At 41.2% G+C, this 26,154-nt stretch overlaps 1 protein-coding gene and 1 long non-coding RNA gene across 3 annotated transcripts in view; one reads left to right on the top strand and one right to left on the bottom strand.

Annotated features, from left to right (window-relative positions):
• ANXA13 (annexin A13) overlaps positions 1-8,359 on the bottom strand; it is a 58,879-nt gene extending 50,520 nt beyond the window's left edge. Inside the window, exons 1-2 of one of the 2 annotated variants that reach the window (XM_047726146.1) lie at positions 8,281-8,322; positions 6,709-6,831 (exon numbers count right to left, since the gene is read on the bottom strand). In XM_047726146.1, the coding sequence (XP_047582102.1) occupies positions 6,709-6,831; positions 8,281-8,295 (138 nt within the window). In that variant the 5' untranslated portion in view covers positions 8,296-8,322. Of the gene's footprint in view, positions 1-6,708; positions 6,832-8,280 lie in introns of both variants that reach the window. The other variant, XM_047726147.1, reaches the window with a different exon arrangement.
• LOC125097929 (uncharacterized) overlaps positions 1-16,376 on the top strand; it is a 126,045-nt gene extending 109,669 nt beyond the window's left edge. The window contains exons 2-3 of the long non-coding RNA XR_007126649.1: positions 6,426-6,638; positions 16,216-16,376. This is a non-coding gene — a long non-coding RNA (uncharacterized LOC125097929). The remainder of the gene's footprint in view (positions 1-6,425; positions 6,639-16,215) is intronic.
• Positions 16,377-26,154: the final 9,778 nt, after the last annotated feature.

Below are 26,154 nucleotides of genomic sequence, written 5' to 3'. Positions count from 1 at the left end.
AATAAGTCAAGCAGAGAGAGTCAATTATCATATGGTTTCACTTATTTGTGGAGCATAACAAATAGCATGGAGGACAAGGGGAGATGGAGAGGAGAAGGGAGTTGAGGGAAATTGGAAGGGGAGGTGAACCATGAGAGACTATGGACTCTGAAAAACGATCTGAGAATTTTGAAGGGGTGGGGGGTGGGAGGTTGGGGGCACCAGGTGGTGGGTATTGTAGAGGGCACGGATTGCATGGAGCACTGGGTGTGGTGCAAAAATAATGAATACAGTTATGCTGAAAAAAAAATAAAAAAATTAAAAAAAAAAAAAGATACTAGCCAATAGGATCCAACAGCACATTAAAAGGATTATTCACCATGACCAAGTGGGATTTATTCCTGTGCTACAAGGTTGGTTCAACATCTGCAAATCAATGTGATAAATCACATTAATAAAAGAAAGGACATTAATAAAGGAAAGGATAAGAACCACTGATGCAGAAAAAGCACTTGACAAAACACAGCATCTTTTTTTTTTTTTTTAGGAGTAGAACTTATTAAAGTGAAATTAAATCAGCGTAGGAGAATTTTAATGATCTTGATGATGATGATTCAGACCCCTCAGAGGTGCACACAGTGCTTTTTATACAGTAGAGGCTCGGTAAGTAGCATATGAATTTACATTTTAATCTACAGGGCTGCCATCCTGGTCAACTACAGGTAACTCTATTCATACAGAAAAGCATAAGAAACAGCATCCTTTCTTGATTAAAACTCTCCACAGTGTAGGAATAGAGGGAACATACCTCAATATCAAAAAAGCCATCTACAAAAAGCCCACAGTGAAAATCATTCTCAGTGGGGAGAAACTGAGAGCTTTTCCCCTAAGGTCAGAAACGTGACAAGAGGGGCGCCTGGGTGGCTCAGTGGATTAAGCCGCTGCCTTTGGCTCAGGTCATGATCTCAGTGTCTTGGGATCGAGCCCTGCGTCGGGCTCTTTGCTCGGCAGGGAGCCTGCTTCTCTCTCTCTCTCTGTCTGACTCTCTGCCTACTTGTGATCTCTCTCTCTGTCAAATAAATAAATAAATAAAATTAAAAAAAAAAAGAAACGTGACAAGAATGTCCACTCTCACTGACATTGTTTAACTTAGTACCAGAAGTCCTAGACCCAGCAATCAGACAACAAAAAGAAATAAAAGGCATTCAAATTGGCAAAGAAGTCAAACTCTCACTCTTCACAGATGACATGATACTTTATTTGGAAAACCTGAAAGACTCCACCCCAAAATTGCTAGAATTCATACAGGTGTTCAGCAAAGTGGCAGGATATAAAATCAATACACAGAAATCAGTTGCATTTCTATACACTAACAATGAGAGAGAAGAAAGAGAAATTAAGGAGTCAATCGGATTTACAACTGCACCCAAAACCATAAGATACCTAGGAATAAATCTAACCAAAGAGGTAAAGGATCTGTACCCTAAAAGCTATAGAACACAAGAAATTGAGGAAGACACAAAGAAATGGGAAAACATTCCATGCTCATGGATTGGAAGAACAATATTTGTTAAAATGTCTATGCTGGGGCGCCTGGGTGGCTCAGTGGGTTGGGGCCTCTGCCTTCAGCTGGGGTCGTGATCCCGGGATCAGGTCCCACGTCAGGCTATCTGCTCGGTGGGCAGCCTGCTTCCTCCTCTCTCTGCCTGCCTCTCTGCCTGCTTGTGTCAAATAAATAAATAAAATCTTTTAAAAAAATAAAATGTCCATGCTACCCAGAACAATCTATACATTCGATGCAATCCCTATCAAAATACCATTGACATTTTCCACAGAGCTGGAACAAATAATCCTAACATTTGTACAGAACCAGAAAAGACCCTTAATAGCCAGAGGAATATCAAAAAAGAAGACCAAAACTGATGGCATCACAATTTTGGACTTCAAGCTATGTTACAAAACTGTAATCATCAAGACAGTATGGTACTGTCACAAAAGCAGACACATAGATAAATGGAACAAAACAGAGAACCCAGAAATGGACTCTCAATTCTGTGGTCAAAAATCTTTGACAAAATAGGAAAGAATATCCGACAGAGGGGAGCCTGGGTGTCTGAGTTGGTTAAGTATCTGCCTTCAGCTCAGGTCATGATCCCAGGGTCCTGGAATTGAGCCCCGAATTGGCCTTGTTGCTCAGCAGGGAGCCTGCTTCTCCCTTTCCCCACTACCTCTCACCCCTGCATGTGCTCTCTCTCTTGCTATCTCTCTCTGTCGAATAAATAAATAAAATCTAAAAAAAAAAAAAAAGCCAATGGAAAAAAGACAGTCTCTTCAACAAATGGTATTGGGAAAATTGGACAGTCTCATGTAGAAGAATGAAATTGGACCATTTACTTACGCCATATACAAAGATAAACTCGAAATGGATGAAAGACCCAAATGTGAGACAGGAATTCATCAAAATTCTATAGGAGAACACACAACCTCTTTGACCTTGGCCACTGCAATTTCTTGCTAGACATTACTCCAAAGGCAAGGGAAACAAAAGCATAAATGAACTATTGGTACCTCATTAAGATTAAAAAGCTTTTCCAAAGGAAACAGTCAACAAAACTAAAGGCAACCTACAAATGGGAGAAGATATTTGCAAATGACATATCAGATAAAAGGCTAGTATCTAAGATCCATAAAGAACTTATCAAACTCAACACCCAAAAAACAAATACTTCAGTTAGGAAATGGGCAGAAGACATGAACAGACATTTCTCTAAAGAAGACATAGAAATGGTCAACAGATACATGAAAAATGCTCCACATCCCTTGGCATCAGGGAAATAAAAATCAAAACCACAATGAGATACCACCTCATACCAGTCAGAATGGCTAAAATGAATGTTAGGCAGCAACAAATGTTGGTGAGGATACAGAAAAAGGGGAACCCTCTTACACTGTTGGTGGGAATGTAGCCTGATGCAGCCACTCTGGAAAAGAGTATGAAGGTTCCTCAAGAAGCTAAAAATAGAGCTACCCTATGACCCAGCAACTGCACTGTTAGGTATTTACCCCAAAGATACAAATGTAGTGATCTGAAGGGGCACATGCATCCTAATGTTTATAGCAGCAATGTCCATAATAGCCAAACTGTGGAAAGAGCCAAGATGTCCATTCACAGATAAACGGACAAAGATGTGGTTTATTTGTTTATTTGACAGAGAGAGAGAGAGAGAGATCACAAGTAGGCAGAGAGGCAGGCAGAGAGAGAGGGGGAAGCAGGCTTCCCGCTGAGCAGAGAGCCCGACATGGGGCTCAATCCCAGGACCCTGAGACCATGACCTGAGCTGAAGGCAGAGACTTAACCCATTGAGCTGCCCAGGCGCCCCAAAGATGTGGTTTATATATACAATGGAATATTACTCAGCCATCAAAAGGATGAAATCTTACCATTTACATTGACGTGGACAGAACTGGAGGGTATTATGCTGAGCAAAATAAGTCAGACAAAGACAATTATCATATGGTTTCATTCATATGTGGAATATATAAGAAACAGTGCAGAGGATCATAGGGGAAGGGAAGGAAAATGGAATGGGAGGAAATCAGAGAGGGAGACTCTTAACTCTGGGAAACAAATGGAGGGTTGCTGGAGGGGAGGTAGGTGGGGGGATGGGATAACTGGATCATGGGCATGAAGGAGGGCACGTGATGTGACAAGCCGAGCACTGGGTGTTACACAACTGATGAGCCACAAGTCTACATCTGAAGCTAATGATGTATTATATGCTGGCTAACTGAATTTAAATAAAAAATAAAATAAAATATAGTCAACTCTGAATGGGAGGCTTGTTTTTAAATGAAGAAGGGATGCTTTAGTGCAAGTCCTATTTTGACATCAGAGGCCCATTTTGGTTCCTCCTATAGCCATGGTGATGTTCTGAAGGACTAATTTTCTGGGGTAAATGATTTCCTGATAGTAGAGGTAGGACTGCATGGTCTAGGCTGGATTCTGCTTGGTTTCTTTCACTAATTCTCTAGGTTTGGGATCACACTTTGAGGCCAGCTCTCAGTTAAAACCATACTTACTTTATCCCACATTCCCAGTCACATTTTTACTTGCCTCCAGAGCCTCCCTTCTCTTCTCGGGCATCTGGACCGATTCCCACCTGTTGTTTGGCTCCTGGGTGTTCCTAATCCACCTGCGTCTGAGCTTGCCTGTTCCCCTCCCATAAGTCCCAAACTGTTTTCCATTTTAGACAAGATTTATGTTGGCTAAATATTGGCACAAGCAAGTCATAAATGTGGCATGTTCCCAAACACCGTGGCAGATCGCTGAGCAGATGTTCTAACATTGACAAGTTGTTTTTCACTTATGGGCACTTCCAAGGACACCTGCTTTCATCGGTGGTATGCTGATCTGCTCTTGGAAGAATGGTGTTGTGCTCCAGTTCAGTGTTTCTCAAACTCGGCTGCACATTTAGCACCACCTGGGGAACATCTGCACATCCCAGTGCCCAGGCCAACCACCAGACCAGTTAATTCAAACTTTCTGGCTTCAAAGGTTTTTAAAACTCCGCAGGTGATCCCGATGTACAGCCAAGTGTGAGAACTTGTTCCCTAGTTGCTTCTCAGACCGTCCTACGCTAAGAATCCCTGCAGGATCTTGCTAAAATGCAGATCCTTCATGGGCCTTGGATTCTGCATTTCTAACAAACACCCAGGTAATACAGATACTGTCTCTGTTCCAGAAACCACACTTTGAAGGGCCAGGCGAGTTATTCCTAGTGCCTGTTTATCAGCCTTACAAATGATTTTCCAGAAACCAAAAGTCCTCTTGAGTTTGTGATTATTTCAACATTTGTCCACGGCTCCCTTGAATCTTGCTTTCTCCCTATTGCTCTGCCCATACTCTGTAACCATACCCTAACGGCAAAGAGATTTCACTATTGATCTCAATTCTGGATTTTCCTCCAGATAGCGATTCTCCTGAAAACAACCCACGCAAGAGAATAGAGCAGCCATTTCACTAAACCAAAGCAGATTTTCCTGTGGAAAACCTTATTTTTAAATAATACGATTTTCCAGAATCTTCCAAAAATATGAAAATCATATTTTTCTGTTGATGCACAAAGCCCATTGAGCACAAGGACACGTCCTCTAGGCTAAGCAAACTCTGAACATTGTGTGATTTAGCAAATGATAGGAACCCCTTATCTGGGTTAATACTGCTCCAAATAGGTTAGTCATAAGCACTATGTCTTCAGTTGAAAGAAACTATTAATAATAGCAACAGGACTGGGGGAAAGCACAAAATAAAAAAGTAATTTCCAGTTTTCCGAATTGGCTAGGAAAGCCTCTATATCACAGTTCCTTGGAAAATGTAGTTTCCTGACCAATATCCAACTGGCTTTGGAGTACTATCTGTCAAGAAATTGTGGATCCCAGTCCTTGGACATATCCTTGGGAATTCTTAACTTTCCTAGTAGGCTTTTAAGATCCGTGTTTAGGGGCGCCTGGGTGGCTCAGTGGGTTAAGCCTCCACCTTCGGCTCAGGTTGTGATCTCAGAGTCCTGGGATCGAGCCCCGCATTGGGCTCTCTGCTCAGCAGGGAAGCTGCTCCCCCCACCCCAACTCTGCCTGCCTCTCTGCCTACTTGTGATCTCTCTCTGTGTGTCAGATAAATAAGTTAAGATTAAAAAAAAAAAGACCTTATTAAAAAAAATAAAATCTGTGTTTACTGCTAGCTGGTAATAACTTAAAAACTAACGTAAAGCATATTAAATGATCAGGATGACCAAGAGCAAGCACACGATTTCAACACTTACATTTGTGTTTCTATTTATGATTGTATATATGCCAGATAGCCGTAGTTTAATTGTTGCAAGCCAATGATGAAAGATTAGAGAACAGAGAGAGGTAGGTTTAATATAAAAATCATGCATGTTAGCCAAGAGAAGTCCTGATTGTTTTATAGGGAGTCTTACAAACACAAGCTTCTCAGTTTTGGATAGAGAAACATTACAGTAGAACTAAAAAGTCACACATCACATCCTATTTTAGACACGCCGTAATGCAAAAGAAACCACATGATAGCCATCAGGGCCATTTTTTACACTGACTGTGGCCATTTAATCCCAGCAAGATAATATTATCTATTATGCTAAATCAATGGCATGCATTTATTTGCACCTTCTCAACTCGGGTTCTACTAGTATTTAGTTTTATATATTTGTTTTGGTTGTGCAAAACAAACTTTAAAACCAGAAACATTAGAGGTCGAAGTTTGTACATATTCAAGTTGCTTTCTAATGTAAATAATTGAAATCATTACCAGGATGATTTTTTGTTCTTTTAAGAAGATTTTGCATTTACTTATGTAGAAACACAGTCTTAGAACATATTCATTCCTTGTGCTATGTTAAATTCCATTCGCATTTTCTAAAATATCCTAGTGGCCATCTGTAGCATCACGCTCTCCACCGTAAGGCATGATTAAGGGGATACTGCTGGGAACTGAAGCAGAGCTCCTAGACCACCTTTCCACTGTAGCTGCAAACATTGTAACAGACATTTTCCAGGGAAAGATTTCCCTGCTTGGGAGCTGTGCCTGCTGATGACATCTGCAGGCTGGAGGATGGTGGAGGGTCTGATGGGACAAGTCATTGGTGTGTAAATACTGGGGCCATGAGAGAACCCAGTCATGCCTATGATTTGGAGGGAAAATCAAGTGCTTACAGGCTGTTGGGCCTTTGGCTGTCCATGCCCTGATGGGTGGCTGAGAGGCTGCACGGCTGCTGAGGGTTGGCTGTCCCCTCTGGGCAACTGGTGACTGCCTTCTGAGAGGGAGTAAGACTGGCTCTGAGGAGTCAAAAAAGAAATACATAAAAATGCTAGACCACTCACACAAGCCAGCTGCCCCATGGGGATGACACTCCAAAGATAAAAATGTCTTCCTAAACTGCTATGGCAGGGACCCTCTGCAGCTATCAGAAGTATCTTAAAAATAGGTTTTAGTATCTCTGAAAGATACTGAATGGCAGGCTCTTGGCTAGCAAAACAAGAAAAAAGAAAAAAAGAAATGTTATCTACAAAAGGTTTGAAATATGACACTCCCTGAAGAAGTTATTTGTAGGCTTGTAACCACTAAGTGCAGGTTTATTTGTAGCAAAGGGAAAAAAGCTTATAAACAAAGTTAAAGTTTACAGAACATCCTGGAGTTTCATTCTCTTTGGTCCTAGTTTACATAGAATAAGTCATTCTTGCCATGGGGAGCTAGAGAAGGTGCAGCCAGACGGTATTAAAATGCTTACTGCAACAGATTTAGACACATATTTTTCAATATTAAAAAAAAATCAAGTTTATTTTTATCCTTAAATATACCACGATTTATTTATTTATTTTTTTTCTGATAAACTTCCACCAAAGTATCCTGGTTAAACTGTTCCCTAGACTTCCACTGCAAATCAACAAATTTATTTCCTTTTATTTCTTTTTTTTTCCCTTTAAATTATTTTTATTAACATATAATGTATTATTAGCCCCAGGGGTACAGGTCTGTGAATCATCAGGCTTACACATTTCACAGCACTCACCATAACCCATACCCTCCCCAATGTCCATCACCTCCTTCCCTCTCGAAAATTAAGATTTCAATCTGCCGGGCCTTGTGCCTGGTTGGTTCCAAATGGTAGTATTCTAGTCAGTTTTTAGTCATTCATAGTTTATAGACACAGTATTCCACATGGGCCTAGACATTTCAGGAAAAAACCTCAAACCCCAAAGATTAAGTCTATTCCCTGGATATCTGCAAATATCCAAATGTTTGATGCTTTTTAGAACACTGGAACATGTTCACCTTTCAGCCCACATTATATACAGCCTTGTAGGGATACTTTTACCTTGGCCTATGGCTGTTTACAACATGAACCTGTCTTCCCCACCTGTCTTCCCCCACGTATGCTAGGTGGGCATAGCTACGAGATTTTGTGTGACTTCGCCATAACTAACAGCTTTAGTCATATGGTCCACAAATCCGTATTAACCATTTCCCCTGTGCTGGGTACTGTTTACTGTCTCATTTTAAATACTTCTCTTTAGCCCCTCCTAAAAGATTTTTGACTAACGGAGAGAAAGTATATTGTAAGTGCATTTTAAAAGCATGGTATGCTGTTGTGAAAACCATCATACAATAAGGAGTAACACAATGATCAAGTATAAAAGTATCAATCATGATTTCACAGTTTAAACTTCTCCACATACTAACTACAACGAAAACTTTTTTGACTCCCAAAGGCAATAGATACTTACATGACGATTGCCCATTTTCGTTTTTCTAACACAGTTGTTCTGTATTTCATTAAGAGATGGGCTCTCATACAAGCCAAGTTTATAATAGTTTCGGTATAGCTCTTGAGTTTAATAAGTAACTCTTGGCACGGAATTTGAATACATCGTTGGGGATGGGTAGGGAGTGGTGATAGCTACAAATGAGCTGAACCCTCCCAAGCTGGCTTTCTAGGCCGTCTTTTCAAAACAAAGTATTTGTTAATACATCAAGTATAGGCTTTTTAAGGTGAATAGTTTATTCTCAACTAAACCTGTCTCACTTCTGGATTACTGAGTTGCTATTTTTTTATTTTAGGTATTTATTTAAAATTTTATACCTTGTAGTTATAAAGGCATTCACTAAACAAGACAGAAAATGATGTTTTACTAACATCACTATCACTATTACACAGAATCCTTCGGAAGGTGACTTTGAGTGATGCCAACATCATATTTATAATCTAGCTAGTTTTTAAATTGAAAAAGTAATATGTGTAGTTGGTAGTGTTTTGCTAATAGTGCGAAAGGGTACTGTGAAAAGTAAGCCTATTGACCTCCCAGGCCCTTCTCCCAGTGTTGTTTTTGTTTTTGTTTTAAGATTTTATTTATTTATTTGAGGGAGAGAGAGAGTGAGAGAGCATGAGAGCAGAGAAGGTCAGGAGAAGCAGACTCCCCATGGAGTTGGGAGCCAGATGCGGGACTCAATGCCAGGACTCCGGGATCATGACCTGAGTTGAAGGTAGTTGCTTAACTAACTGAGCCACCCAGGCGCCCGGCTCCCAGTGGTTTTTGATGGTTTGCATAGAGAGCCATGTCTGCCTGTCTCTATTTATCTGGCTCTGTTTATCTCTTTTTCTTCCTTTCTTCCTTCCTTCTTTCTCTCCCTTCCCTCCCTCCTTCCCTTCTTTCTCTGGCCTGCATTTTTTGTTTGTTTTCTTGTTTTATTTTGTTTTATTGTTAACAAATGGGTTTGTGCAATACTTCCTATGCTTTTATGCTTCATATACTAAAGAGGTTATGACACTGGCACATTTCTTTTCCAGTGGCCACATAGTAGTCTGCTATGAGTATGAACCAAACCTTATATCATCAGTCCACTGTTCAAGGTCACTTAGGGTTTTGTTTTGGGGTTTTTTTTTTTTTTTTTGGCTTTTGTGGGACTATCTTCATTTATACATCTTTGCCTGTGTGTGCATGTTTATCTGCAAAATAAAAGTCTCAGGATGTAATTGCTGATCAAAGAGTATATGGTATGTGTTGTAAAGAGCATGGGTGTTATGTAAGACTGATGAATCATAGTCCTGTACCCCTGAAACAAATAATACATTACAAGTTTATTAATTGAATTTAAATTTTAAAAACTTAAAAAAAGAATATATGCATTTAAAAGTCTGATAGCTGCACCTGGGTGGCTCAGTTGGTTAGGTTTTGCTCAGGTCAAAATCCCAGGACCCTGAGATGGAGCCCCAGGTTAGGCTCCCTGATGAGCAGGGAGCCTGCTTCTCCCTCTCCCTCTGTCTCTCCCCTTGCTCATGCACGTGCACTCTCTCTCTCAAATAAAGGAATAAAATCTTAAAAAAAAAAATCTGATCGATCTTGCCCAGTTGTTCTCTGCACAGACATCGAAATGCTGAACAAGTCCAAGTCCAGCAGACCCATGAGCCTGAATTTCTTTTCCTATTTATTTATTTTTTTCTGAGCCTGGCTTTAAAAAGGTGGAATGTATATCCCCCTACAATAATAGCCAGGGCTCATTTTTTCTACATACTGGCCATGCTAAATACTATGAGGGTTTTTCATTTCTGTCAATTTCAAAGATGAAAAATAGTTATCTCAATGTTTAATTTACATTTCTTTCCTTTGTTATTCTTAAAATTATATATCACATCCCTTAAAGGTCATTTGCATGAGTCTTTCTGGGGTCTGCTTATGTCCTTTATTTTTAATTTGAGTTATTAGTCTCTTCATTGTTTATTTGTAACACTTTATAATAAGATCTAAGCCTTTGTCAAATGTAACAATTATTTCCCCCCAATTTGTTGTTTGTCTTTAGCTTCTGTTTGAGTGTGTTCTGAGCACGTATGTGTGAGTACAGAAAGTGTCAGTTTTTATGGATATATTGGCTTGCTTAGAAAAACATATCTGGTGCACCTGGGTGGCTCAGTGGGTTAAAGCCTCTGCCTTCCGCTCAGATCATGATCCCAGGGTCCTAAGATCGAGCCCCGAATCGGGCTCTCTGATCAGCAGGGAGCCTGCTTTCCTCCCTCTCTCTGCCTGCCTCTCTGCCTACTTGTGATCTCTGTCTGTCAAATAAATAAATAAAATCTTTAAAACAAAACAAAAAAAACCCATCTCTGTATTAAGATGATTAAGACTTCTTGTACATTTTCTTCAGGTTTTTTAATGGCTTCTTTTTTATTTACATATTTTTATTTATTTTTTATTTTTTAAAGTGGGCTCTATGCTCAGCCTGGAGCACTGTGCAAGGCTTAAAATCACAAACCTGAGATCAAGAGCCCTGAGAACAAGAGTTGATGTTGGACGGACTGAGCCACCCAGGTGCCCCACAATGGCTTGACTTTTAAAGGCATAGCTCTTTGATCCATTTGGAATTGATTTGATGTAGAGTAAGGAAGCAATGGTTTCAGCTTTAGTTTTGGTTATTCCATAGATCCTAAGATAGTTAGTAAATAATTCATCTTTCCTCATCTGGTCCAAGAATCCATCTTTATTTGCACTAATTCCCATGCAACAGAGTACTAAAATTCTCATGGGTTTATTAAATTCTGATTGCATATATTGGTTCTCTTGTTCTTTAACCTTTACCTGTTGAGTGCCTTGGATGTGCTAATTGCTAGGACTACAGCAATGAATAAGATAGATTTAAATTTCCTCTTTCTAGAATGTAGTCAAGTATGCAAGAAACAAACCAATACAAATTGTTGTATAGCCTGTGAAGAAAACTAGCAGGGTGCTATGATAGAGACGAGTGTGTGTGTGTGTGTGTGTGTGTGTGTGTGTGTGTGTAATTTACTTTAAACAGTGGTAAAACTCTTCAAGGAGAGAACATTTAAGCTAGGAACTGAAGGATGAGAAAGAGCCCATCATTTCAAAAAATAAAGTGTTCCAAATCCAATGCTCTTAGTTTGTACTGAGGTTCAGAAATTGGAAACAACTTTGCTAACTGGAGGAAAGGGAAGATATTTGAAGAGGTCAGAATATATTGTGTGCCAGGTGGGAGGATGGGTGCAGGGAGTCAACAAGACAAAACTCTCCTCCAGGAATTTGCAGTGAAATGGGGCTTGGGGGATGACAAGAAGACATAAATTAACAATTAATGCTTTGGCCACTCTCTTTGATTTTGGCCTTTAACATCTAATTTGGGCTCTATAGGTCTCTGCCGCCTTCTCCCAGCCCCAGACTGCTCAGGGCCAAGTTCTCCTGCCCCACATCTGTGCTGGTTTGAATCCACCCTCTGTGTCAGTAACCCTCCCTAAAAGCCTTTATCAGGGAAGTCTTCCTTCCTTTCCCTCCCCAGGCTGTTGACTCTCAAGGTTCAAGAGGATTGGGGCAATTCGATATGCAATGATCGAAGTAGAGATAAGTTCTGTTCAAGGTTCACTGGAAATGCATACAGAAAAGATATAACTTACGGCTCCAGGAAGATGAGATAGAAAGCTTAGAAGCCAAGTGAGAAGTTGACATTAACTTTCTGTTTTTCTGGATCACCACCACCGTAACTACCTCTTGGTAATTTCACTTTGCATGTGATCAAGTTTGGCTCTGACTGGAACAGAGCTGTTTCTACTGTCACCAACTTTCTGCTTCCCCAGCTGGATGGGTCCATAGGAAAGTGGCTACAATAATTTCAAGCAATAGCAGTAAGAGGAAGGAAGGGGAATTCCTGTGATCCCAGGTCATTTCTGGAAGGCTGTCATGGTGGGGGGAAAGGAGAGGTAAGAAGAGTGAGCAGACATTTTAGGAGAGGGAGGACACAGAATAGTGAGGGGGGAGGGGGTTTTGTTATTATCATCTTAAATATTTAGTGATTCTAAATTTTTACGGGTGTTGCGTCATATTTTTCTCTACTAGGCTGGGCCTGTTTATTTATATCTCTTGGACTTTGATGGTTCTCAAAGTGGTGATGGCAGCCAGAGTTCTAATCTCCTCCTAACATTATGAGTCTCAAAAGCAAGTCATAAATTGATCTTGCCAAAGAGAGTCTCTTCCTTCTATACCACCCACCAAGGTGAAGTTTCTAACACTTCTTAAAAATGTCACTTATACATCTTTTATGGCTTGAATTGTATCCCCCAAAGGACATGGTGAGGTCCTAATCCTCAGTACCTGTAACTTTATTTGGAAATAGAGTCTTGGCTGATAACCAAGTTAAGTTGAGATCACTAAGATGGGCCAGAACCCATTATAACTGGTGTCCTTCTAAGAAGAGGAAAACAGCATGTGAAGACATAGGCTCACGGGGAGAAGGCCATGTGATGATGGAGGTTAATAACTTTTTCAAGGGCAGAGACAGGCTTATTGCTTCAGAAATCCCCACAGTGTCTTCATACCATGGCTACTTAATAAAAGTTGTTCCTTGACTAAGACAAAAAGACTGACATCTACAGGAAATTATTACAGTTGCTAACAACAGCTATATATCTATACTCCTATACTTTTCCAATAGTAAAAACCCCGAGAGTAACACATCATCTTGCAAGCATAAAAAGAAAAATCTCACGGTACAAAAAGCTTTCTTAACTCAGTGATTGGTTAACCAGTAGTTGTATTAAGATACCATGCTGGGCTCAGGGCATGTGAAAAATCTAGGACATCACTCCCACCCTGCCCTGTTAGGTGTTTATGTTCCAGTTGGGGGAAAAAATCCATAGAAGACAAAACACTTTGATTTAATATAACATTTTGTGGCAGAAAAACCATAGCACTGGGAAAGCAAAGACTTGGGTTTTAGGCTGGTCTCTGCTACAACTTAGGAGTATGCTCATATTAGAATCACATTTTCTCCAGTTCTTGGGTTTCTGTTATAAAAAGGTAAGAGTTGAACTTCATCTTTACATTTACTTCCAGACCTAAAATACTATGAATAACTTGGATTTCAGAAGACATATTGGGTTCTAACAACCTGACCCATAATCACTTAATCAAACAAGGAATTTATTGGCTTACATAATTGGAAGAGATGGTTAGCTTCAGGCATAGCAGGATCTAGCTACTCAAAATATATCTGCAGAATCCATGGTCTCTCTTAGTTCTTAGTTCTGCTTTCTCCCATCTCAAAGTTATCCCCCTTCTTAAGGGCAAGATGGCTGCTGGTGATTCCACATGTTCATCCTTACAATTCCAAAACTAGTGAAAAGAAAATGAGAGCTTTCCTTTCCTCCAAATCCAAATATACATCCTGATCTGAATCTCTGGTGGCAGCTAGGACTCATACTTTCTCTGAACTGGCCACTATAGCTGGGGGAACATAGTGAAGACTGGATTTCATGTCATCTCTAGAGCTGAAAGAAGTCAAGTCCACCCAAACCATGTGGATGGTCTGAGAATGGGGGAAGGGGGACGCCCAGAGAAAACTGGGATGCTTTAAAGATTTTATTTATTCATTTAACAGAGAGAGAGAGATGACAAGTAGGCAGAGAGGCAGGCAGAGAGAGAGAGGGCGGCAGGCTCCCGGCTGAGCGGAGAGCCCGATGCAGGGCTCGATCCCAGGACCCAGAGATCATGACCTGAGCCAAAGGCAGAGGCTTTAACCCACTGAGCCACCCAGGTGCCCTTGGGATGCTTTTAATAAAAGAAGGGGGAGTGGATGGTAGGGTGGCCAAATAAGACATGTCCACTGCAGAGGGCAAAGGGAGCAGAATACGTGAAGTAAAAGGAGAGAATGAAAGGAAAAGGGGAGAAAGGTCCTGAGAATGGGAAGAGTAGGTGGAAACCGTAGTCCAGATTACTTTGAACCCACTAAGAGGATGAGAACTGACTTTGGAGCCACCAAAAAGAGGAGCAAAGTGCCCTTCCTTGGAGCTCTCCCTTCTGGTCCAGCTTGCTGTGCATCCCTGGGGGCGCCCTGCCTGCAGTTAGCCACTGCCATGGACACATTCGACTGCAGCTCATGCACCCATGCAGCAGCCCCATTCCAATGGCTCCTTCCTGTGGGCTCTGTCCCAGGAGCTTTGCTTCAGTGCTGGCTGGTGGATAGGGCTCCACAGTCCACACTTCTGTGAAGATGAACTGCCACTTTTGGCCTACACTGCAGAGTTCCAGATCCCAGCCTTCATCCATTAACACAGGTATCATTTGCTACATTCAGAGTGTTATAACTCTGTGCTGAGCACCATGGGGCAGAAGAAAGGAAGGTAAAAAATAGGGTGTTTGTCCTCCAAGAATGTAATGTTCCTTTGTAGGGAATAAGATATTAAAAAGAACACTTGTCAGCCAGGATAAAATTGATGTATGAAATGACTACTATAGACTACATTATGGACTATTATAGACAAATACAGACTATGATAGGCTATTCTGTAACTAGAATGTTACAGAAGTTGGGAAAGAAGAAATGATGGCCCAAAGGAATGAGGGAGGCTTCATGAGGGCCTGTGCCTTACTCTGGCAACAATTGGAAGGGCAGTTAGGGGAAGGACACGGAGGGGTTGGCACTGGAAGTGGTGAATGCCTTTAGGGAATGAACAGGGGAGAATATATTGTGTTGAGCAGTGAGGGCAAGCTGAGGAGACCTGAAAAGTTAACCTAGATGGGGACGCCTGCTCTTGAATAGTGGCGAAGGGGAAGCTATGGAAGAGAACTCAGGGTTTCAGGCGGGGTGGCTGGCATCTTCAGCTACTGAGCGGTCTAGGAAGGAGCTACTCTAGGAGGGAATGTGGATGCTGAAGTGCCAGATTGCTCACAAATGAAGAGTTTAAAGGGCAGGAGAGGGAAGAGGTGCTGGGCTTCACCGAGAAGTCAGGGATGGAGCCCTTTGGGGATCCATCCATGCAGAAGGATGATAGAGTCTTGAGATGTGTGCGGGCAGAGGGAACAGAAAAAGACCATCGAGTAAGTCAAAAGGTTCCTCAGACAAAGTGACAAGAGGGGCGCCTGGGTGGCTCAGTGGGTTAAAGCCTCTGTCTTTGGCTCAGGTCATGATCTCAGGGTCTTGGGATCAAGCCCTGCATTGGGCTCTCTTCTCAGCAGGGAGCCTGCTTTCTTTTCTCTCTCTCTCTCTGCCTACTTGTGATCTCTGCCTGTCAAATAAATAAATAAATAAATAAATAATCTTTAAAAAAAAAAAGAAAAGAAAATACACACGAGATACAACAAATGAGTGTGTGGCATCGCTGGACGCAGGCTACCTTGCCTGGGTCAGCCCTCACCTTACTGTTTCCCTGCTTACACCTTCTCACCCCAGAATTGGACCTCCTGTGGACAACTAACACCTCCTCTTCACCTCTGTCCCTCCGAGTCTTGTGTGGCACTTGTCCCAGGGGAATCACTGCAGCTGACTTACAATGTGTCTTTGTTGAGTGAGTGGCCAAGATCAATGAATTCTTTAGAAAGGTGCTTGTCATAGGCCAGATTTTGTGGTGACCATCTCCAAGGGATACAAAAATTTCCTGAGCAGGAATTTCGTTCATGTGACTTTTCGGTAAATAAATAATCTGGCTGGAAAGTAGGTGTGTGTGTGTGTGTGTGTGTGTGTGTGTGTGTGAGTGTACACAGGTTTTTCTCACTTTCAGTCAATTCATGGTAGGAAAGCTGAGATTCCCATCCAAAGATGATCAAGGATGTGTATGTGAATGATCCTGCAATTCTTAGATTGTTTCCCATTACCATTCTTTTAAGAAGATTCATTAGCATATTTTAAGCCACTATTTACTTACTTGTTGAATATCTATGTGCCAGGTGCTCTGCTGGACACTGGGGATTGGTGGTGACAGGACAAGTGTGGGCCCTGATGGAACTTACCTTCCACAGGAGAAACAGAAACAAGTACACAAAGACACAAACAACAGAGTGACAGGTTGCCAGGAGTGTGGTGCAGTGATGGGAATAAAGAGGGTGATAGGAAGTTAAGCAGGGGGAGAGGCCAGCGGTGATGGGGGAGGAAGGGGCAGTCTGCGTGAGTGGGGGACCTAGATGAAGCATCCGAAGAACTAGAGGAGGCAGTTGAGGGAGCGAAAGGAGGCCCCCAGGTAGAAAGTCTGTAGTACATTTGAATGGCAGAAAAGATGACTGCTGAAGGGTGGGGGAGAGTGGGATGCTAGTTGGGGTGGAAGCAGATTCAGCTGGGCCTTGTAGGCTATCCGGGGAGGGGGTGAGGGTGGGGTTCAGAGGATAATCGTAGCGAACTGTAAAATCACCAAAGAATTTTAGATGACAGCATATCAGGCTCTGAGTTAGTATTTCAAAGATCACCTAAGATGATCACCAAAGATCACCAAAGATCAGCCCATAGTGTGGGCTATGATGGACTTGACGGGACAGAGCAGAAGAAAAGAAATCGCTAAGAGTCTTTCCCAGTGGAGCAGGTGGGGGGGGCAGGTGGCTTGGATGCAGATGTGGGGTTTAGAGATTTGGAAGTAGAGCCAAGAGGACTTGTTGGCAGGTTGACTTGTGGATGGAGTGCAAAAGAGAATCAGGGGTGTCTCTTTCAGACTTGAGACTCAAACTCTTGGGTGGGGTGCCAATCACTAAAGTAGTGGGAGGCGATCTGGGAGCGGCAGGAGCAGGAGTTTTGGCTCAGATCTTGTTAGTATGTGGTGCTTATTAGCTACCCGCATGGAGCAGTTGGGTATGTATGCATGATGCCTGCGTTAGAGACACCTTTGGAGTCATGAGCACACATGTAAGTCATGAGCCAGGTGGAGATTCCTAGGAGAGAGTGTGAGGATGGAGAAAGGAAGTGCAGAGAAGGGAGGAGAAGAGCAGCCTCAGGACTGAGTCTTAGGTGACCAAAACTTACCTACTGGGCAGAGAAAGGGAGGGGAGACAGCAAAGGAGACAGAAGGAGCCGAGAGTAAGACCAGAGCAAAGTGGGAAGAACAGGATGTCTAGAAAGGCAAGAGGGTATTTCAAGAAGGAACGTGCTTAACTATGCTGACTGCACCTGAGAGAAATATGAAGCAAACCAAGTGTCTAAAATGTATTTTACTTGTACAACTTAACCATATAGGTTTTCAGGAATATACAAACCACACGAACAGAAGCAATCTTTTCTTGGATAGTTTTATTTTTTGATGACCAATTAATGATAAATTCCCTCTTTTTAAAAAAGATTTTATTTATTTTTTTGACAGAGAGAGAGATCACAAGTAGGCAGAGAGGCAGGCAGAGAGAGAGGGGGAAGCAGGCTCCCCGCTGAGCAGAGAGCCTGATGTGGGGTTCGATCCCAGGATCCTGAGATCATGACCTGAGCTGAAGGCAGAGGCTTGACCCACTGAGCCACCCATGTGCCCCAATGATAAATTCTTTAAAAAATAAAAAAAATCTTATTTAATTAAATTTTTTAAAGATTAGCGGGGCGCCTGGGTGGCTCAGTGGGTTGGGTCCTCTGCCTTTGGCTCAGGTCGTGTTCCCGGGGTCCTGGGATCAAGCCCCGAGTCAGGCTCTCTGCTCAGTGGGGAGCCTGCTTCCTCCTCTCTTCTCTCTCTCTGCCTGCCTCTCTGCCTACTTGTGATTTCTGTCTGTCAAATAAATAAAATCTTTAAAAATATTAATTTTTTAAAGATGAGCAAATTTAATTTGATTTGTGTAAAGAGATTTGATTCTAATCAGAGTTGGCCTGGTTGGGTTGAGGTAGAGCTGGTAGCTGCTCACAAGGTCACTCCAAGGACACCGAGGTCTCCTTGGCCACGTCACCCACAAGGCATCCGGCCCTGTCCTTCTTCTCTGTAGTGAGCTGATGACCAGAAAGTCCTTTTGTCTTTCTGGGCTTCCATTTTTGTAGTTGTGAAGCAAGGGGGTTCGACCAGTACCTTGTAAAGTCCCTTCCATCTTAAGTCTACTTTGATTCTGAGATTCCAGGCAGGCCCAATCATTTAGTCCTTCCTTACTAAAACGAATGAACCTCAATAAAAATTGTTTTGTCGCTGTCCCCCAAATTTGCTAATTTGTTAGCATCGCCAGTGTTAATGGGCAAAAGAGTATTTTTACTTCTGACTTTTTATTTCATGATTCTGAGCAAAGCCGTGTCCGTAGCAAGATGCAAGATCTGCATTTTCAGAGTCTTGTTGCTTTATGGGATCTTAAAGCCTGTTCCATATTAGAAATCAGATTTGACTTTATAAGGGTACACAATAACTAAGATACCCAAGATAAGAAGTCCTTGCCTTCCACACTCCTTCCCCATTTTGGCTCTATTTTGCTGGCTGACTTCAAGACCTGAACTTCTTATAAAGAATGTGCATATGGAAAACTATTTGTTCTGAGGCCCTTTGCTCTCTCAAGGGCCACAACATGGGTGGGCTCCCCCCAGGAGTTTTATAAACTTTATTTGATGACATACACATGGCAAAAGGTAGACTACTGCAGTTCCATAAAAAATCATTTTTTAGCCCACGTTTCAGATCTCCTGAATATTTCTGAATTATCTTTAAATAAAGGCGGTAGAAAATTGTGATATAAGCCATGCATAGCAATAATGGATAAATAATTAATAGAACAGGAAGCTAATAACTCACTTGCTGACTAATATGCCATAGAAAACGTCATTGCCAAAGGGTGAAATGATAAAGGTTATGCTTCACTTTTTAATGGATAACTAAGGCTTCCTAAATGTTCCTGAGAGTCAAAACTACTTTTAGAGATAGAATTCTCAAAGTAACAAGGGAGTCAAGGAATTTATTATAAGGAATTTACTTAGTAATTAGGCACAGAGACTTATTTTATTTACTTACCATAATTTATTTATTTTTTTAAAAGTTCTTTTTAAAAAAGATTTTATTTATTTATTTATTTGTCAGAGAGAGAGAGAGAGAGAGAGAAAACACAAGCGGGCAGAGTGGCAGGCAGAGACAGAGAGAGAAGCAGGCTCCCAGCCGAGCAAAGAGCCCGATATGGGACTCCATCCCAGATCCTGGGATCATGACTTGAGCCAAAGGCACCGGCTTAACCAACTGGGCCACCCAGGTGTTCCATACAATAATTTATTTTTTAAAATTCCCCCTTTTCATTCTACTCATGTTTATTAGCCCCCTGAGAAGAGTGAGTTGAAATTTTGCATTTCACTTCTGGGGTACATGTTAAGTGGCTAGAAAACATGAAACCTTTTAAGCGATCAGTGAGTAAAGATATCTAGCTGGGTGCTATGTACCCAAGAGATGTTTAACAGCTAGCTGAGAAAACAAAGACACAGACACAATAATTATGTGCTAAGTAGATGCACAAAACGAACAGTGGTGAGAATTGAAAAGGACACTTTTTTTTTCCTCCTGCTAGCACATATAAAAATACCATATGGATTTTTTTCTAATCTTTTTCTATGTCATAATATTCTTTTGTCCTTAATTCAGTGTCATCTGGGAAATTTTGGGGGTTGGAGGAAGCCCTGAGTCAAGTATTTACGTAAGTCAAGTATTTATACTGACTCAGTATATATACTGGGTCAAGAATTTAAAACTAATTACTACAATAAAGACTATTAAAAAGAACACACACATATATAAAAAAAGAACACTTATTTGTCTGAAAAGATACCCAAAAATCTTATAGAAAAACCAACTGCATTGTATTGACATGTGGACATCACTCAACGTTGACAATAGTGAAACCTCAAGTGCCTAATTATAGATATTGTATACCATGCAGATATTTTAAATTTGATAGAATTTTGTCTACCGCAGCCAGCCAAGATGAGACCGTACTGTGGTACCTGAGGACAGTCTAGGTGCCCGAGATGCCTGCGGAAACTGGAATGGAGAGGGAGGCCGGAAGTCAGCACACGTTGGGTTGGAAAGTGTGCTGATTAATTTGATGTGTCAGCTGGCCTGGGCTAATGGATGCCCAGATGGCTAGCAAAACATTATTTCTGGGTGTGTCTGGGTGGGTGTTTCCAGAAGAGATGAGAGTTTGATTTGGTAGACTTGAGTAGTCTTGAGGGGGCATCGTCTCTTCTGTTGAGCGTAGAATAGGAAGGGAAAAGGAAGGGCCAATTTCTGCTCTCTCTTCCTGAGCTGGGATGTCCATCTCTTCCTGCCCTCGGACGGGGCACTCCCGCTTCTCAGGTCTTTAGATTTGGACTGATCACATCACTGGTATTCTTGAGTTTCCAGCTTGCAGAGGGGAGACTGTGGGACAACTTGGCTTTCACAACTGTGTGACCCAGCTAGTACCTGAAATCAATCAATCAGTCAATCCATCACTCTATTAGTGGTATGTATACCTTCCATGAGTTCTGCTTTTCTGGAGAACTCTGACTAAGATGTCAGGGTTTTTTTAAAGCTACAGTACGGAGTCAAATCATGGTTTTGGTATTTAAAGGTATCACCAGCCACCCCTGTGTTTCATTCCACCGGACAGCACCAGATCTGTCTGTAAATGTCTGCTGAGCCAAAGCAAACTCGCCTCCCTCCCTACTAGGTGCTGAGCACTGTGCAAATGCTGAAGATGAAGGTGGTGAGGACGTTGCTGGTGTCGCTAAGTGCACAATTGTGGAAGAGACACTAAGCATCATCTAAGACAGTGAGGAAAGTGCTCTGGGAAGGCTGTCCCAGGTACATACTGGACACTCCATCTTTTTCTTTTTGAGGGGTGATACAGAGCTTGTGGAATCTCATTTTTCTCTTTACAATGGAGCTCACATCTACATGCTATTTTGCTAGTCTGTGTGGGTACCTTAAACCTAAAAGTCTAAACCCCTTACTATGAATGGGCTCAAACTAAAACACATTCTCCCTCACACTAATTGTCTTTAAACAGTCGTGCATACATGATATTCTTCCTGTAGAGTCAACGTTGATTGAAAACCACTACTTTCAAAGATCGGTCTGATTTTGAAGGTGAACCAAGATATATACCATTTGACTCTACAATCCATTTTAGCCATTTTGTACGGTTGTTATCTTATGGGACTACAGTGTATGTTTCTTTTTTCTTTTTTTTTTTCTTTTCTTTTTTTTTTTAAATTTTTTTTTATTTTTTCAGCATAACAGTATTCATTATTTTTGCACCACACCCAGTGCTCCATGCAATCCGTGCCCTCTACAATACCCACCACCTGGTGCCCCCAACCTCCCACCCCCCACCCCTTCAAAATTCTCAGATCGTTTTTCAGAGTCCATAGTCTCTCATGGTTCACCTCCCCTTCCAATTTCCCTCAACTCCCTTCTCCTCTCCATCTCCCCTTGTCCTCCATGCTATTTGTTATGCTCCACAAATAAGTGAAACCATATGATAATTGACTCTCTCTGCTTGACTTATTTCACTCAGCATAATCTCTTCCAGTCCCGTCCATGTTGCTACAAAACTTGGGGATTCATCCTTTCTTTTTTCTTTTTCTTTTTTTTTTACAGCTTTATAAACATATATTTTTATCCCCAGGGGTACAGGTCTGCGAATCGCCAGGTTTACACACTTCACAGCACTCACCATAGCACATACCCTCCCCAATATCCATAACCCCACCCCCCTCTCCCAACCCCCTCCCCCCATCAACCCTCAGTTTGTTTTGTGAGATTAAGAGTCACTTATGGTTTGTCTCCCTCCCAATCCCATCTTGTTTCATTTACTCTTCTCCTACCCCCTCAACCCCCCATGTTGCATCTCCTCTCCCTCATATCAGGGAGATCATATGATAGTTGTCTTTCTCCGATTGACTTATTTCGCTAAGCATGATACCCTCTAGTTCCATCCACGTCATCGCAAATGGCAAGATTTCATTTCTTTTGATGGCTGCATAGTATTCCATTGTGTATATATACCACATCTTCTTTATCCATTCGTCTGTAGATGGACATCTAGGTTCTTTCCATAGTTTGGCTATTGTAGACATTGCTGCTATAAACATTCGGGTGCACGTGCCCCTTCGGATCACTACGTTTGTATCTTTAGGGTAAATACCCAGCAGTGCAATTGCAGGGTCATAGGGTAGTTCTATTTTCAACATTTTGAGGAACCTCCATGCTGTTTTCCAGAGTGGTTGCACCAGCTTGCATTCCCACCAACAGTGTAGGAGGGTTCCCCTTTCTCCGCATCCTCGCCAGCATCTGTCATTTCCTGACTTGTTAATTTTACCCATTCTGACTGGTGTGAGGTGATATCTCATGGTGGTTTTGGTTTGTATTTCCCTGATGCCGAGTGATATGGAGCACTTTTTCATGTGTCTGTTGGCCATCTGGATGTCTTCTTTGCAGAAATGTCTGTTCATGTCCTCTGCCCATTTCTTGATTGGATTATTTGTTCTTTGGGTGTTGAGTTTGCTAAGTTCTTTATAGATTTTGGATACTAGCCCTTTATCTGATGTCATTTGCAAATACCTTCTCCCATTCTGTCAGTTGTCTTTTGGTTTTGTTAACTGTTTCCTTTGCTGTGCAAAAGCTTTTGATCTTGATAAAATCCCAAGAGTTCATTTTTGCCCTTGCTTCCCTTGCCTTTGGTGATGTTCCTAGGAAGATGTTGCTGCGGCTGAGGTCGAAGAGGTTGCTGCCTGTGTTCTCCTCAAGGATTTTGATGGATTCCTTTCTCACATTGAGATCCTTCATCCATTTTGAGTCTATTTTCGTGTGTGGTGTAAGGAAATGATCCAATTTCATTTTTCTGCATGTGGCTGTCCAATTTTCCCAACACCATTTATTGAAGAGGCTGTCTTTTTTCCATTGGACATTCTTTCCTGCTTTGTCGAAGATGAGTTGACCATAGAGTTGAGGGTCCATTTCTGGGCTCTCTATTCTGTTCCATTGATCTATGTGTCTGTTTTTGTGCCAGTACCATGCTGTCTTGATGATGACAGCTTTGTAATAGAGCTTGAAGTCCGGAATTGTGATGCCACCAACTTTGGCTTTCTTTTTCAATATTCCTTTGGCTATTCGAGGTCTTTTCTGGTTCCATATAAATTTTAGGATTATTTGTTCCATTTCATTGAAAAAAATGGATGGTACTTTGATAGGAATTGCATTAAATGTGTAGATTGCTTTAGGTAGCATAGACATTTTCACAATATTTATTCTTCCAATCCAGGAGCATGGAACATTTTTCCATTTCTTTGTGTCTTCCTCAATTTCTTTCATGAGTACTTTATAGTTTTCTGTGTATAGATTCTTAGTCTCTTTGGTTAGGTTTATTCCTAGGTATCTTATAGTTTTGGGTGCAATTGTAAATGGGATGGACTCCTTAATTTCTCTTTCTTCTGTCTTGTTGTTGGTGTAGAGAAATGCAACTGATTTCTGTGCATTGATTTTATATCCTGACACTTTACTGAATTCCTGGACAAGTTCTAGCAGTTTTGGAGTGGAGTCTTTTGGGTTTTCCACATAGAGTATCATATCATCTGCAAAGAGTGATAGTTTGACTTCTTCTTTGCCGATTTGGATGCCTTTAATTTCCTTTTGTTGTCTGATTGCTGAGGCTAGGACTTCTAGTACTATGTTGAATAGCAGTGGTGATAACGGACATTCCTGCCGTGTTCCTGACCTTAGCGGAAAAGCTTTCAGTTTTTCTCCATTGAGAATGATATTTGCGGTGGGTTTTTCATAGATGGCTTTGATAATATTGAGGTATGTGCCGTCTATCCCTACACTTTGAAGAGTTTTGATCAGGAAGGGATGCTGTACTTTGTCAAATGCTTTTTCAGCATCTATGGAGAGAATCATATGGTTCTTGTTCTTTCTTTTATTAATGTGTTGTATCACATTGATTGATTTGCGGATGTTGAACCAACCTTGCAGCCCTGGAATAAATCCCACTTGGTCGTGGTGAATAATCCTTTTAATGTACTGTTGAATCCTATTGGCTAGTATTTTGGCGAGAATTTTTGCATCTGTGTTCATCAAGGATATTGGTCTGTAGTTCTCTTTTTTGTTGGGATCCTTGTCTGGTTTGGGGATCAAGGTGATGCTGGCCTCATAAAATGAGTTTGGAAGTTTTCCTTCTATTTCTATTTTTTGGAACAGTTTCAGGAGAATAGGAATTAGTTCTTCTTTAAATGTTTGGTAGAATTCCCCCGGGAAGCCGTCTGGCCCCGGGCTTTTGTTTGTTTGGAGATTTTTGATGACTGTTTCAATCTCCTTACTGGTTATGGGTCTGTTGAGGCTTTCTATTTCTTCCTGGTTCAGTTGTGGTAGTTTATATGTCTCTAGGAATGCATCCATTTCTTCCAGATTGTCAAATTTGTTGGCGTAGAGTTGCTCATAGTATGTTCTTATAATTGTCTGTATTTCTTTGGTGTTCGTTGTGATCTCTCCTCTTTCATTCATGATTTTATTTATTTGGGTCCTTTCTCTTTTCTTTTTGATAAGTCTGGCCAGGGGTTTATCAATCTTATTAATTCTTTCAAAGAACCAGCTCCTAGTTTCGTTGATTTGTTCTATTGTTTTTTTGGTTTCTATTTCATTGATTTCTGCTCTAATCTTTATGATTTCTCTTCTCCTGCTGGGTTTAGGGTTTCTTTCTTGTTCTTTCTCCAGCTCCTTTAGGTGTAGGGTTAGGTTGTGTACCTGAGACCTTTCTTGTTTCTTGAGAAAGGCTTGTACCGCTATATATTTTCCTCTCAGGACTGCCTTTGTTGTGTCCCACAGATTCTGAACCGTTGTGTTTTCATTATCATTTGTTTCCATAAATTTTTTCAATTCTTCTTTAATTTCCTGGTTGACCCATTCATTCTTTAGAAGGATGCTGTTTAGTCTCCATGTATTTGGGTTCTTTCCAAATTTCCTCTTGTGATTGAGTTCTAGCTTTAGAGCATTGTGGTCTGAAAATATGCAGGGAATGATCCCAATCTTTTGATACCGGTTGAGACTTGATTTAGGACCAAGAATGTGATCTATTCTGGAGAATGTTCCATGTGCACTAGAGAAGAATGTGTATTCTGTTGCTTTGGGATGAAATGTTCTGAATATATCTGTGATGTCCATCTGGTCCAGTGTGTCATTTAAGGCCTTGATTTCCTTGTTGATCTTTTGCTTGGATGATCTGTCCATTTCAGTGAGGGGAGTGTTAAAATCCCCTACTATTATTGTATTCTTGTCAATGTGTTTCTTTGATTTTGTTATTAATTGGTTTATATAGTTGGCTGCTCCCACGTTAGGGGCATAGATATTTAAAATTGTTAGATCTTCTTGTTGGACAGTTCCTTTGAGTATGATATAGTGTCCTTCCTCATCTCTTATTATAATCTTTGGCTTAAAATCTAATTGATCTGCTATAAGGATTGCCACTCCTGCTTTCTTCTGATGTCCATTAGCATGGTAAATTCTTTTCCACCCCCTCACTTTAAACCTGGAGGTGTCTTCAGGTTTAAGATGAGTTTCTTGTAGGCAACATATAGATGGGTTTTGTTTTTTTATCCATTCTGATACCCTGTGTCTTTTGATTGGGGCATTTAGCCCATTAACATTCAGGGTAAGTATTGAGAGATATGAATTTAGTGCCATTGTATTGCCTGTAAGGTGACTGTTATTGTATATTGTCTCTGTTTCTTTCTGATCTACTACTTTGAGGGTCTCTCTTTGCTTAGAGGACCCCTTTCAATATTTCCTGTAGAGCTGGTTTGGTATTTGCAAATTCTTTCAGTTTTTGTTTGTCCTGGAAGCTTTTAGTCTCTCCTTCTATTTTCAATGATAGCCTAGCTGGATATAGTATTCTTGGCTGCATGTTTTTCTCATTTAGTACTCTGAATATATCATGCCAGCT

The sequence above is a fragment of the Lutra lutra genome, chromosome 4 (genome assembly GCF_902655055.1).
Source record: "Lutra lutra chromosome 4, mLutLut1.2, whole genome shotgun sequence".
In the NCBI taxonomy this organism is placed as follows: domain Eukaryota; kingdom Metazoa; phylum Chordata; class Mammalia; order Carnivora; family Mustelidae; genus Lutra; species Lutra lutra.
The sequence above is the reverse complement of the archived record's forward strand: the minus strand, read 5'-3'. Positions and strand labels throughout refer to the sequence as shown.